Source organism: Clytia hemisphaerica, unplaced genomic scaffold, assembly GCF_902728285.1.
Source record: "Clytia hemisphaerica strain Z4C2 unplaced genomic scaffold, Clytia hemisphaerica genome assembly, whole genome shotgun sequence".
Lineage (NCBI taxonomy): Eukaryota > Metazoa > Cnidaria > Hydrozoa > Leptothecata > Clytiidae > Clytia > Clytia hemisphaerica.
The window spans coordinates 102,452-114,362 of record NW_027103750.1 but is presented as its reverse complement, the minus strand read 5'-3'; the positions used below and the strand labels follow the sequence as shown (position 1 = coordinate 114,362).

At 34.9% G+C, this 11,911-nt stretch overlaps 2 protein-coding genes across 2 annotated transcripts; both read right to left on the bottom strand.

Annotated features, from left to right (window-relative positions):
- Positions 1-251: 251 nt before the first annotated feature.
- Positions 252-794, bottom strand: LOC136805483 (uncharacterized). The gene has a single exon (XM_067062058.1). The coding sequence runs from the start codon at positions 792-794 to the stop codon at positions 252-254; it is 543 nt and encodes a 180-aa protein (XP_066918159.1).
- Positions 795-10,452: 9,658 nt separating this feature from the next.
- On the bottom strand, positions 10,453-11,554 carry LOC136805481 (integrase/recombinase xerD homolog). The gene is made up of 3 exons (XM_067062057.1): positions 11,407-11,554; positions 11,161-11,226; positions 10,453-10,952 (listed from the first exon to the last, which is right to left on the bottom strand). The coding sequence occupies exons 1-3, from the start codon at positions 11,552-11,554 to the stop codon at positions 10,453-10,455; spliced, it is 714 nt and encodes a 237-aa protein (XP_066918158.1).
- Between the last annotated feature and the right edge of the window lie 357 nt (positions 11,555-11,911).

The window sequence follows — 11,911 nt, the reverse complement described above, 5'->3', positions numbered from 1 at the left end:
TGCTAATTTGGTGTTTTACGGGGATCCCACTGCATGAAGAGTAAAGTTTATTAGTTGTTAGTGTAAATGACCTAAAGTTAACCACACTTAACCACAGTTAACCGAAAAAAAAAATCTTAATTTTTTTTTAAAGGAGCACTGGTTAACTGTGGTTAACTGTGGTTAACTGTGGTTAACTGTGGTTAATTGTGTTTGTTAGGAACCAGAAGCGCCGTAGACCCCCCAAACAACAATAAAAGTTATAAATTTAGCTAATACCGCAGTCTGCCACAACGTCGTTTCACAATCTTTAGCATGCGATTGGGCATTGATTTAATGATACGGTCCACCATGCGCTTATCAAAGTTTTCAATTGTGCTTTTGACTCGTGCACTGAACTCCTCAAAATTTTCCTTTGTGATGCGGTTTTTCAAAGCATCTTCCGATAATTGACGTGCAACCAAGTTGAAAATATTTTCTATGGGATTGATATCGAGACTTCTTGGAGAGATTGGGAATACTTCTGCATCCACATCTTTGAAAGCTTGTTTCGCCTTTGCAGAATTCTGCACTGGATACCCATCTTGAAGAAACATGTTGCCTTTGATATGTGCAGTCTTTTTAAGTACGTCCGGGAAATCCTTCCTTACCATTGCCGAGAAGTTGTCTCCATTGTAGTACTGTTTACAAAAAACAACACCACGACGCGGTGAAAGTGCTACCATAAAATTAGACATACGTCCACCTGTACCAGCCCGCTTCCCCTTTGTTGTGCATAAAGGACTTAATCCCTCTGAACGCATCCTCCATGCCATAGTTCTTGTTGATCGAGCTTCATAGTGGGGGTTATTCTTATGCGTAAAACCTGTGCCATCAAGATAGAAATTTATACGATTCATCCAAAAGTTCTTTGGTAACCTCAATGCTTTCCGGCAAAAGTGAGTCTCTTATGGAAGTCTGTACGCTTCATAATACCTTTGCGACGTGAGTGTAGGTAGCGGAACCCATGTTTTCTTAGCACTCTAGAAATTGTTGCCATAGAGATTCCCTCGTCAATACCAGATTCTAAAGATAAGCGTCTTAATGTAAACGGTCCAATAGAGTTACGCAACCGGTTAATGTTTCTGATCAAAATGCGTTCATCACGTTCACTCAATTTGCGCGGTCTGCCTCGGTTGAGTTTACGGCGGTCGAAGGCATGTTTTAATGGACGTTTAACATGGTGGAATACTGTGGCACGACTGTAGGTAGGAAATTTGAGCATAATCTTTGCAACGGACATCTTCATCTCCATGTATAAAAATCTCATATAGAGGGAATCTTCCATTGTCACGCAGTTTCTTTCAAAAGAAATGTAAATATAATATCTTTTTGTAAACAAGTAACGACAATATAAACAAAACAATGCATAGGAGAAGATCTTGATAAAGTAAACAAACATAGCTCCTGTCCTGTAAAAAAGAAACCCTTGTTATTTTAACCTTCATTCCGTTCGAGCTGGCCTTTGTCGGATGTCCCGTTAAGAATTATATACATTCCGTAGACTTATAAATAGAATTCTAGAATATATGGTAGTTATTTTTATCATACTATTATTTATTTTCCATACGTCAAATGTATTTATATCTACTTTATGACTTATTTGCTTTCTAAAATAAAAGCTATCCAAGCTACTTCGCTATGTTGTTTACTTTAATTTTGTCGGTCTTCCCCTATGACCCGTTCTTTCGCCTCTTATGAAACACCAGGGCAGGTGGCTGTGGTATTCTTTAATGCCCCCACTGCAGGGCTGGACCAGCTTCTTTCCTTTAATGACCGGCTAACCTTAATCATAAATATGTCGGTCGAAGATGATGAAATCATAGAAAGTTTTGAAAAGGTACATAATAACCTGGCCGTACGGTCAAATAGCATCTCCATGCCATCTCTCGATTTCGATTCCCGCCTCAAATAAGCAATGGTGGTTAGATTAAAGCATTACGTGTCCCAAAAACTTATTTATGCAACAGCCCAAAGCATCAAAACAAGGTCACAATTGAATATCAATGCACTTTTTCATAGCTGATCAGATGTGTAAATGTTTCTTTCAAACTTTAATTGCGGCTGACTGAAGATGGGTCAAGTTACCTACCACCAACCCCTTCCAGAGACCAGGTTCCAAGTTTCTCAGACAATCATCTCCAAAAATTCATGAGACTGGTGAGTTCCCCTCCCCCCTAAGGCAATGTTGGTTGAATCCGAGTATTTCCTGTAGTCAAAATTACGTCCCACCAAGGCAACATTGATTGGGGGGGGGGCGGGGGGGAAAGGGCTTATAAATTGAGAATATTTGGTGGAAGTTTATCGTGTGTTGAATATAATCACGAGATTTACGTTTGGCTCTTCTCCCATCATCGGACATCGGGAATATCACGGGGAAAAAATCTACCTAGCTATATATGGATCACGAGATTTGCGATTGGCTACGTTTCGAGAGATTCTTCTTCCATCATTGCATGGAAAAAAAGCTAGCTAGTTTTATTTTTGAAAACTTTTATAGAAAAACAAAACAAAATTTGTTTTATAATAGAGACTGGAAGAAAGGTTCGGTTAGGGAACACCATTTTAGCAATTTGATTGAATTTGGTTGAAGAATGAAATTTCTGGAAAGGTGAACCTTCATGCATACTTCAAGATAATGTGATGCGAGGAAATATTTTTGGTTTCGTCATGTCATAAGAAGAGAGAGTTCATACCACTTTATACTTGCAAAACAAAACTAAGATTACTTTTACGTGATCATATGAAAATATGGTACTTTTATACAAAAAGAGACATTGGTGACCTCTGAAAAAATTACCCTCTTGTGCTTAATTGTAGGTGGTAATTTTGCAATTTTTTGGTAAAAATCACCCAATTAGCATTTTGTAATGACCTCCAATTTATGAAAATTCCCTGATAAAGTGCCAAAACCTTCATTTTCCTTGATTTTTTTGGGAAAATCACCCCAAAATCAGTTAATAATGACCCCCCATTTTATGAATTTTCTCTGAGAGTACTGCCCCTGCATCTTCCACCCCCTACAAGTGAGCATAAAAGAGTACGATTGAATGCAGAATTTATGAAATGATATATAACAACAATCTCTACCAATAGAATTATAAACAACACTCCATACAATTGAAAAAGTTGAAAAAGTGCTTTCCTACAGATTGTTGATGATTACTGTTAGTACCTTTAATAATTCTTAAAAACATCAAACTTTTTCCTTTGAATGTAAAAAGTACTTTTTTATGAGATTATTCATCTAATTTCTGAATGAGAGCTAGAATTTCTTGAGTCTATTTGCACATAAAACACATTATATCAGTACTCCTGGTGTACTCAACTTTTTGGCAATCTTTTATTTTGCCATCTTATTGTATTTCCTTGTATTATATGTATTATATAAATAATCTCCTTTATTTTTTAACTTGATCACTGTTTTCAAAATATTATCCATTTCTGGTTTTATAATGTAAACATACTCAACATGAAAAGTTTTTTCTTGATTGTCAGCCAATTAATTCGCTACAAAGAAATTCCATAAAAAATGGTTATAAGAATAAATTATCGAATTTTTTTACTATGTTTTAAATATTCACGAAATGAAACTGAAGTGTGTGAAGTATTTAATATTATAAATTGTCTCATTTTTTCTTCAAACTTTTCTTCAAAACCATTTATTTGCTCTTTTATCCATGGCTTTTTCAAAAACATTTTCTGAAAGAACCATTAATATATAAAAGAATATACACCAAACAAGCAGTTTTGAGCATGATCTGGGTGTCTGTTTTATTAAAATAAAAGGTCAAACCAAAGAAATATAAGAAATATAATACTATTATATTTCTTTGCTCAAACTATATTTCCGTTTTATGAACGTTTTGTGGGATAAGATTGAAAAGAAGAAACTAGATGTGCGCAATTGCAGTTAGGGAATTTCCCAATGTATATATGAATATCACCACAAATGATTATTACACGTTCAGCCTCTGGCTGTTCAAGCCGGGTCAAAAAAAAATTGGCCTGCTGCCCTCCTTTCAGCGCATATTAACCCGCTGAGGCCTATGTTTGGAGTTCATAGGTAATGGGAACTGCAGACGTGCAGACGCTCATTAACGTCCCCCATGTTGAATGGAAAAAAGGTGACACCACCCAAACAGGGCGGCGGGTGCAAAATTTACGCCCAAAACGTTTGTTCCGAAAATTTTTTATTGAAAAGAGATTTTGAACCCCCACAGAAAAATCCCAGATCCGCCTCTGCATATGATTTCCAATGGGGATGAAATCAAAGTAAATGCCCTAGAAGGGCTGAAATTGTAGGCTATTTTTCCCACCGGGGACAAAATTTCGGCCAAATTTTCCAGTGTGTTGTGGTGCCCCAACGGGTCTGTGACACATGGGTATTCTAAAAGTCGAGAAATTTTATTGCTTTAAATACTTTGAATACTTTGAATTTCTTTCTTCTCTTTTTCAGTCTCCCAGGTGACTGAAGACTTGTCTAACACCCTAAAATCATCTACAGGTCGATGCCTGTATAAAATATTTGGGCTAACAGAGCAGGTCAAAGAATTCGATCTCCAGCATGTTAGGTATAAACAATCTGGATGCCCCATTGCACGTGAAAAATGTGGACATTTAAAATTGGTATTTATAAAGAAGATCGGTCCAGCTCGAAAAGTCTTTCAAAGAATGGGAGAAAGCGTTTGTGAAGGAAACTAGACGAGCACCTGCAGTGAAAGATTTGAGCAAAAATGCAAAAGAGAAATTTGATAAAATCGCACTTTGCCGAAATCTTGTCAAAAATGGAAAATCTAACATTAAATTTCTAAATTATCTTATACTAATGGTTCCGGTATTTTATTTCTATTTTATTCATAAATTTAATGTTAGTGTAGTTTAACTCTCACTAGATATTTTAATTTCGTAGTAATATTTCAGATTTTCATTTTCTTTTCTTTTTTACACAAATTTTTTGAATACGAGGCAAGTGATGTTCGTGACGTAATTTATGAGAAGGCCTATTCCATATCGCAGTTCGTTTTTACTTTCTTAGAGACAATCATAAATTCTAATATTTTTCTAATTTTTCAAATATATATTCAATAATTAGTGATTAATTATAGTTCCTTATCTATCTATTTATCTATCTATCTATCGCATTTCGTTTTTATTTTCTATCATAAATTCTAATATTTTTCTAATTTTTCAAATATATATATAATTCAATAATTAATGAGTAATTATATTTATTAGTTTTGATTTTCGTGAAATTAAAGTAGCATAATAAATTTCCTTATCTATCTATCCATCTATCCGTCTATCCATCTATCCATCTATTTTGATTGGTTAGTTTGATTGGTTTGATTTATATATTTAGAAAAATTCAAAAAAATGGAAAAAAACGTATAATTATAAAAATATTAGTGCCTTTTTATGTTTCATCTTTATTTTATTTAGTATTTTCAACACTTTCTCTCCTTGAGGTCAGATCTCTGATCTTCACCATATATATAGTGAAGATATGTAATATCTGTCATTTTAGAAAAAGAAAAGTATTGATATATAAATAACTCAAACTGATAAAAACGAAAAAAGTTAAGAATATTTTTGTTAATTGTGTGTATTTACGATTTTGTTGGTATTTTTTATTTTTTAATCATTCCGAAACAGAGGGTAATTTAGCAAAAAGTTAAAGGGAATTTAAATAGTGGTATGTGAAAGAAAAACCTAATCCAAATGAAGATAGAAGAAAAGTAATAGTGGAGAAACAATGAATTGCAAAAAACTTTTTTGATAAACACACTTCCGTAAGTTCATCAAAATACATACAAAATGGGGACAAATACAAAAGCAAACACATCAAATAAAAAAAAAAAAAAAAAAAGATACCTAAACAAAACAAAACCCGAAGTCCCAGACTTGTGACTGGCATAGTGACTTTCCACGTGTTTAAGGGCCCACACTCAGTCGCCTTCGGAAAACATAGTAGAAAAAGGAACTGACCAGCAGCTTCCAAATAAATAACAGACAACAAACAGACACTACAACAAAATACAGTACAAAAGGGCAGAAAGACACACTGTACCAACTACCCCACGTACACTACAGGTGAAACAAACATTTGTAACAAACACAATCTTACATAAAAGTAGAAAAAATCACACAAAAACTGAAAAGAATAGAATCGTAAGTTGGCCGAGAACCCGGTTCGGCGTGCCGCGACGGGAGGACTGCACAGGGCAAAGAAAAGTAGGAAATGAATACCTCCGATGCTAATGCTAATTCTTTAGACAGAAAAAAAACAAAAAAAAAAAAAAAAAACAAAAAAAAAACAAAAAAAAAAAAAAAAAAAAACAAAAACAAACAAACACACATACAATACACAAGAAACAATTTCACAATTTGAAAATATGTAAAAATTCTTCGACGGTTTTCCCATACTTCATAAAACAGTCAGGAAACCTGGAAAAACATTTGACAACTTGCTTCTTCAAGAAAGCGTTTGAAGCATATATATATAGTCAAAGAAGTATTGAACCTTCAACTATTCAAAAAATGTAATAAACAAAAAGAGACAAAACAATACCAACAAGAGGACACAACAACACAACATGCTCAGGATGAATATTCATAAAATGGAAACCAGGTATTTGATATCAAATGATGACAAAAGATCTAAACTATTTGTACATAATTCTGATGGAGCAGAAAAACAGAAATGGGACAATGGTGTATTCTTCGGAAGTATCTCAAAAGCAAAAATGCACATCATGATCTAAATCGACCAAAAGGAAAGAAGCAACTCAATGTGAGAAAAAGTAAAATTAAACACAAATAAAAGTGACACAATATGAATCAATTAAATATATTCAAAGAAAACACAAACTCTGTTCTTCAGTTTTCAACCTAGATAGGATTTCGGCCATTTTCGAAAATATCCTCCCAAATGATATAAACAGGGTAATGTAGGTAGGCCTAGCAATGTTGATCAGGCATCACCACAGACGAGGTCGTAAAAATAAATGTGTTTCTTTGAATTATTAAAACGCGCGCAAAAGTATAAAAACAAACTCAAACATAAAACCTACGGACCTGCCGAAGATACCAAAAACTAGCTAGCATGAGATCCTGAGTGTTCACCTTTGAGCTCAAGTTCATCTGGATAGATTTCTCTATATACTGATTCGAACATGTTCCCATCGTTTACAGCACAGAGATCATCAATGAATCGTTTGGTTGAATGAAAATGACGAGCCTTCACTTTATCTTGTTCAATCAACTGGGTCATATATCTATGTTCGTATTGATATATATATTGGTTGCCGCTTCATCATTGCTTCCAAATCATGTAGTACCAAACCGCTGTCTCGTGCTCTCTCCATGGTCTTCAAAGTCCTATACAAACATGTTGAGCAATTCCATCATAAATCTCGTTTCTTTTCTAGTTTCAATAAGTTCTGGGTTGTACAAAATTCTTCGCCTCTTATTGGACATCTTAACAGAATCAATGCCAAGAAAAAAGAAAAACGAATTTCGACATTCGATTTTGCAACACTGTACACAACCCTTCCACACGATCTTCTCATTGAAATTCTAACCAAAATCATTAACTTTGTGTTTGATTTAGGTTGTAGAAATAAACTTGGTTTTTCAAATACTTCAGTATACTGGACTACAAAAGGGAAGGATGATAGGTTCTTTACTAGTACTTCACTGTCTGAGTGTGTGTCCTTTCTGATAAAAAATTGCTTTTTCAAAGTTGGCAATTCTATTCTTAAACAGTGCATTGGGATTCCCATGGGAATAGATCCTGCTCCTTTTTGGGCAAATCTGTTTTTGTACCATTTTGAATCTGAGTATGTCAAAGGTCTCATTTCTGCTAGTTCGCCTAGTGCCAATAACTTCCACTCTGTAGGTAGATTTATTGATGATTTGTGTGCCTTAACCCTTTCAGTCCCACGCGACCGCACTGCGGTCCCTTTGGACCCGTCGTTTTTTCCCAGAGGACTGCATAGCGGTCCCTGGTTTATTTTTTAGATTGTGATGTTTTGGCGTGGAAATAAAGAGATGTCTTTAAACAGCTTTCAAAGAAGATAAGATAGCGCGTCGTGTGCAAAAGACCGCGTAAAAAAAGCTTGTTTGAGTGAAAAGTTTTGTTTACAAAAGTATTTACAAAGATTTTTGCAAGCAAAATCTGTAAGGCCGAAAATGGGATTTTTTACAACTTCTATCAATCATTATGATTTTTCGATGAGGGCTAGTCAATCAATTCTTTTTTCAGTTAGTAGATACTGTTGTGCTAAACATTTATCAGGGGAATGAATGGGTTTAAATCATTTTTTCATAAAAAAAATTACCATTGAATGGCAAAAAAATGCTGTTTTCAAATTTTTTTTAGCCTTTCTCTGGTCACGTGACACGCTGATGACGTCATTTTGCAAATTTTTTTCTATCAAAATGATCCTCATACTATAAGTGAAAAAGGATAAAAACTTGAGAGGACTAGGTTTAGTGATTTTAGAGATATTAAAGCATGAGTAAATGCATTCAAAAACTCGTTTTACGGCTCTGGGAAAGTAGCTGTGAAAACTCTGGGACTGAAAGTGTTAAATGACAGAGATGAGTTTCATAATTGCTACAAACAGATTTACCCTGAGGAATTAGATCTCAAAGTTGAGCACTATGGAAACCATGCATCGTTTTTAAATTTAGATATCACCGTTGAAAACAATATTTTTAGATATAAACTTTTTGATAAGAGAGATGCCTTTCCCTTCTTCATTGTAAGGATGCCACATGCCGACAGTAACATCCCATCGTGCATTTTTTATGGATCCGTCTTTTCAGAAATTTTACGGATAGCACGTAGCACACTCATGTTTGAAGATCTGACTCCTAGAATCACTGAGCCCCACTGAGCTTTTCATTCGAATGCGAAACCAGGGTGCTTCAAACGCTTTCTTGAAGAAGCAAGTTGTCAAATGTTTTTCCAGGTTTCCTGACTGCTTTATGAGGTATGGGAAAACCGTCGAAGAATTTTTACATATTTTCAAATTGTGTTTCTAGTGTATTGTATGTGTGTGTGTGTGTTTTTTTTTTGTTTTTTTTCTGTTTAAAGAATTAGCATTAGCATCGGAGGTATTCATTTCCTACTTTTCTTTTCCCTGTGCAGTCCTCCCGTCGCGGCTCGCCGAACCGGGTTCGCGTCCAACTTACGATTCTGTTCTTTTCAGTTTTTGTGTGATTTTTTCCATTTTTGTGTGAGATTTGTTTGTTACAAATGTTTGTTTCACCTGTAGTGTACGTCTTTCTGCACTTTTGTACTGTATTTTGTTTTCTCAGCTATTTTCTCTTCTCAAATCTCAAACAATAATAGACACATAAGGCATAGTTTATTGGATAGATCTTGCAGTGAACACGCCTTTTGTATTGAAATACATATACTTTAATCGTAGAAATTTTAGCGAGACTAATTTTAGCGTATATTAGCGAGTCAGGAAAATCTTGATTTTTTTGGATTTATTTTAGCGAATCACGATTTCAAGCGAATACTCGTATTACATTATTGACTGAATTCATTTTCTAGCATTTCTTTGCATTGAAACTGTTCGTATTGATGAAAATGTATCAAGGGAATATAACCAGAAATTTCGCGTGGATAAATTTTAGCGATTTGTCTATTCGAAAATATGTTTATAATTACGTAGAACTTTGGAATAATTAAATTGTACTGTGACGAAGCATGTAGCGTAAAACCCCCAGTGGCTGTTTATTCTGGAGGAAACATTATCTCCGACCAAGGCATCCGTCACGCCGACCTTCGGAGGTTAAAGGTCCTCCCACTTTATAATGTGAAATATAACGTAAAAAATTCAAAACATTTTATAGTTTGGTTTCTGGTATAAAGTTCTTTCATCGTTTCAAATGTCCACGTTAGAGTGTCGAATTTTTATAATGTAACGTATTTTGCAACTGTAATTCGAATGTATGTCTCAATGATAGTTGTGTCCCGGTATCGCTCCAGTAGAACATCTTGATCGTTGGGTCATGGTTGCCCAGCATTGATAAACGGGTTTTCCAGGTTCGGGAGCGTGTAAGAAAAAGAAATAGCATTAATGTCATAACAGTAAACTTAAATGTGAAACTTAACTTAGTTCAAGGCGTATGCAAGAGCGAGGATGGACAAGCTGACAAGCAGCTTCTTTAAAGCATATTGCACATGCGCAGTTTGTTCCAATCTGCGCAAGATGGTAGATTTTCGTACGAAAAACGCGGAGAAGCTCGATTTCCACCTTTCTTCGATCGTTGGAAATCACACTTCTCAGCTATTTTCTCTTCTCAAATCTCAAACAATAATAGACACATAAGGCATAGTTTATTGGATAGATCTTGCAGTGAACACGAGGAAGAAAAGACAAGCAGCGGAAATTTTAAACATCATTTTCAAATTCATAATTGTCTTGAAACTTTAAATCTGTTCAGTGGTTTGTCTTTAATGTACGTATCACGACTAGTATTGGACGACCAGCGACCATGTTTTGAGATCATTCTATCTGACACACCGTTGTTAGCTGCTTTGGTTGTAACCCCAGAACGAAGAGTATGCAAGCCATACTTAGCCTTGTCTTCAACAATACCGGTTAAGTGGCCCTTCAATGAGTCTCTGGCTGTGGTGTATGAAATTGGTAGGTTTCCATGGGCCGAATGACCAATCTTACACTTAAAGAGTCGGCAGAACAGATAATCGTTTGGTTGGGATAATTTAGCAAGATTGATATATTTCTGTAACCAGTAAATAGGGCAATAAGAACCTTTGGCACTGATGAAGACGGCATTCCCCTCTCTAATTTGGTCTGTTTTTGACTTTGGTAAAAAGATTTTCACCCCTGATTGGCAAAAAGTAATGTGTTGGATTTGTATCTGCAGCATTTTGCTGATACGTAAAAATCCTGAAAAGCGAAGAAAAGTCATCAGAATGAAACTCATGTCTAAAAGATTTTCTGTGGAAATAAATTTATCAATAATGGCTTTGATTATAAATCTGTTGTGAGAGGCTCTTTAAGAATTCTTTTTGGATTTCCATCTTTGGACGAAATTAGTCGTTTGCCACCCTCGAATGCCAGTTTGACTAAAGGACTTCCTGTGGGGAATAAAAACCAGATGATTGTTTTTCGTCTTTGATGCCTTCAATCCTTTCCACTAGTGAGGGTTCTTCGGGGATGCCTTAAGAAAATAAGGATGAAAAAAGTTTTTAAAAATAACTCTTATACCTGAAGATAATGTGGTATTGCAACACAGCATTGATACCATAGTCGGTATTGCAACAAAGCATTGATACTGTAATTGGTATTGCAACAAAGCATTGATACCATAATTGATATTGTAACAGAGTACTGATATTACAGTTGGTATTGCAACAGATATCATAATTCAAACTGCAACTAAACACCGATAGCATAGTTGGTATTGCAACAAAGCATTGATACCGTAATTGGTATTGCAACAAAGCATTGATACCATAATTGATATTGCAACGAAGCATTGATACCATAATTGATATTGCAACAAAGCATTGATACCACAGCTTGTGTCGTCGTCAAATCATTATTGGTAATTAATTTTTGCGTGAAAAAAATAAAAATAAAACGTTTTTCAGTTCATTGATACATAGTCATTTAGACAACAGTTTCATGCATTTAATCTCATATACAACAATGACATGATCACTTGAAGTTGCAAGCATCAAAAAGGATATAAAAACAGCATTTTGAATGCAAGAGCATACGAGATGTAAAATCAATATACAGTGTAAGAATAAAATTTGGCAAACCCATCAAAAATACAATTAACTTTAGAATAAAGGATCTAAAACCAAAAAGTGTTGTACAAAACGTTTAAATTCTTTCCC

Excerpts from the sequence above, each read along its gene's own strand:
- LOC136805483 (XM_067062058.1), bottom strand. The coding sequence starts at position 794 with ATGGCATGGAGGATGCGTTCAGAGGGATTAAGTCCTTTATGCACAACA.
- LOC136805481 (XM_067062057.1), bottom strand. The coding sequence starts at position 11,554 with ATGGTATCAATGCTTCGTTGCAATATCAATTATGGTATCAATGCTTTG. Across the intron at positions 11,227-11,406 it reads TATCTGTTGCAATACCAACT|GCATCCCCGAAGAACCCTCA; the intron begins GTAATATCAGTA and ends TATTTTCTTAAG. Across the intron at positions 10,953-11,160 it reads AGACGAAAAACAATCATCTG|GATTTTTACGTATCAGCAAA; the intron begins GTTTTTATTCCC and ends TTCGCTTTTCAG.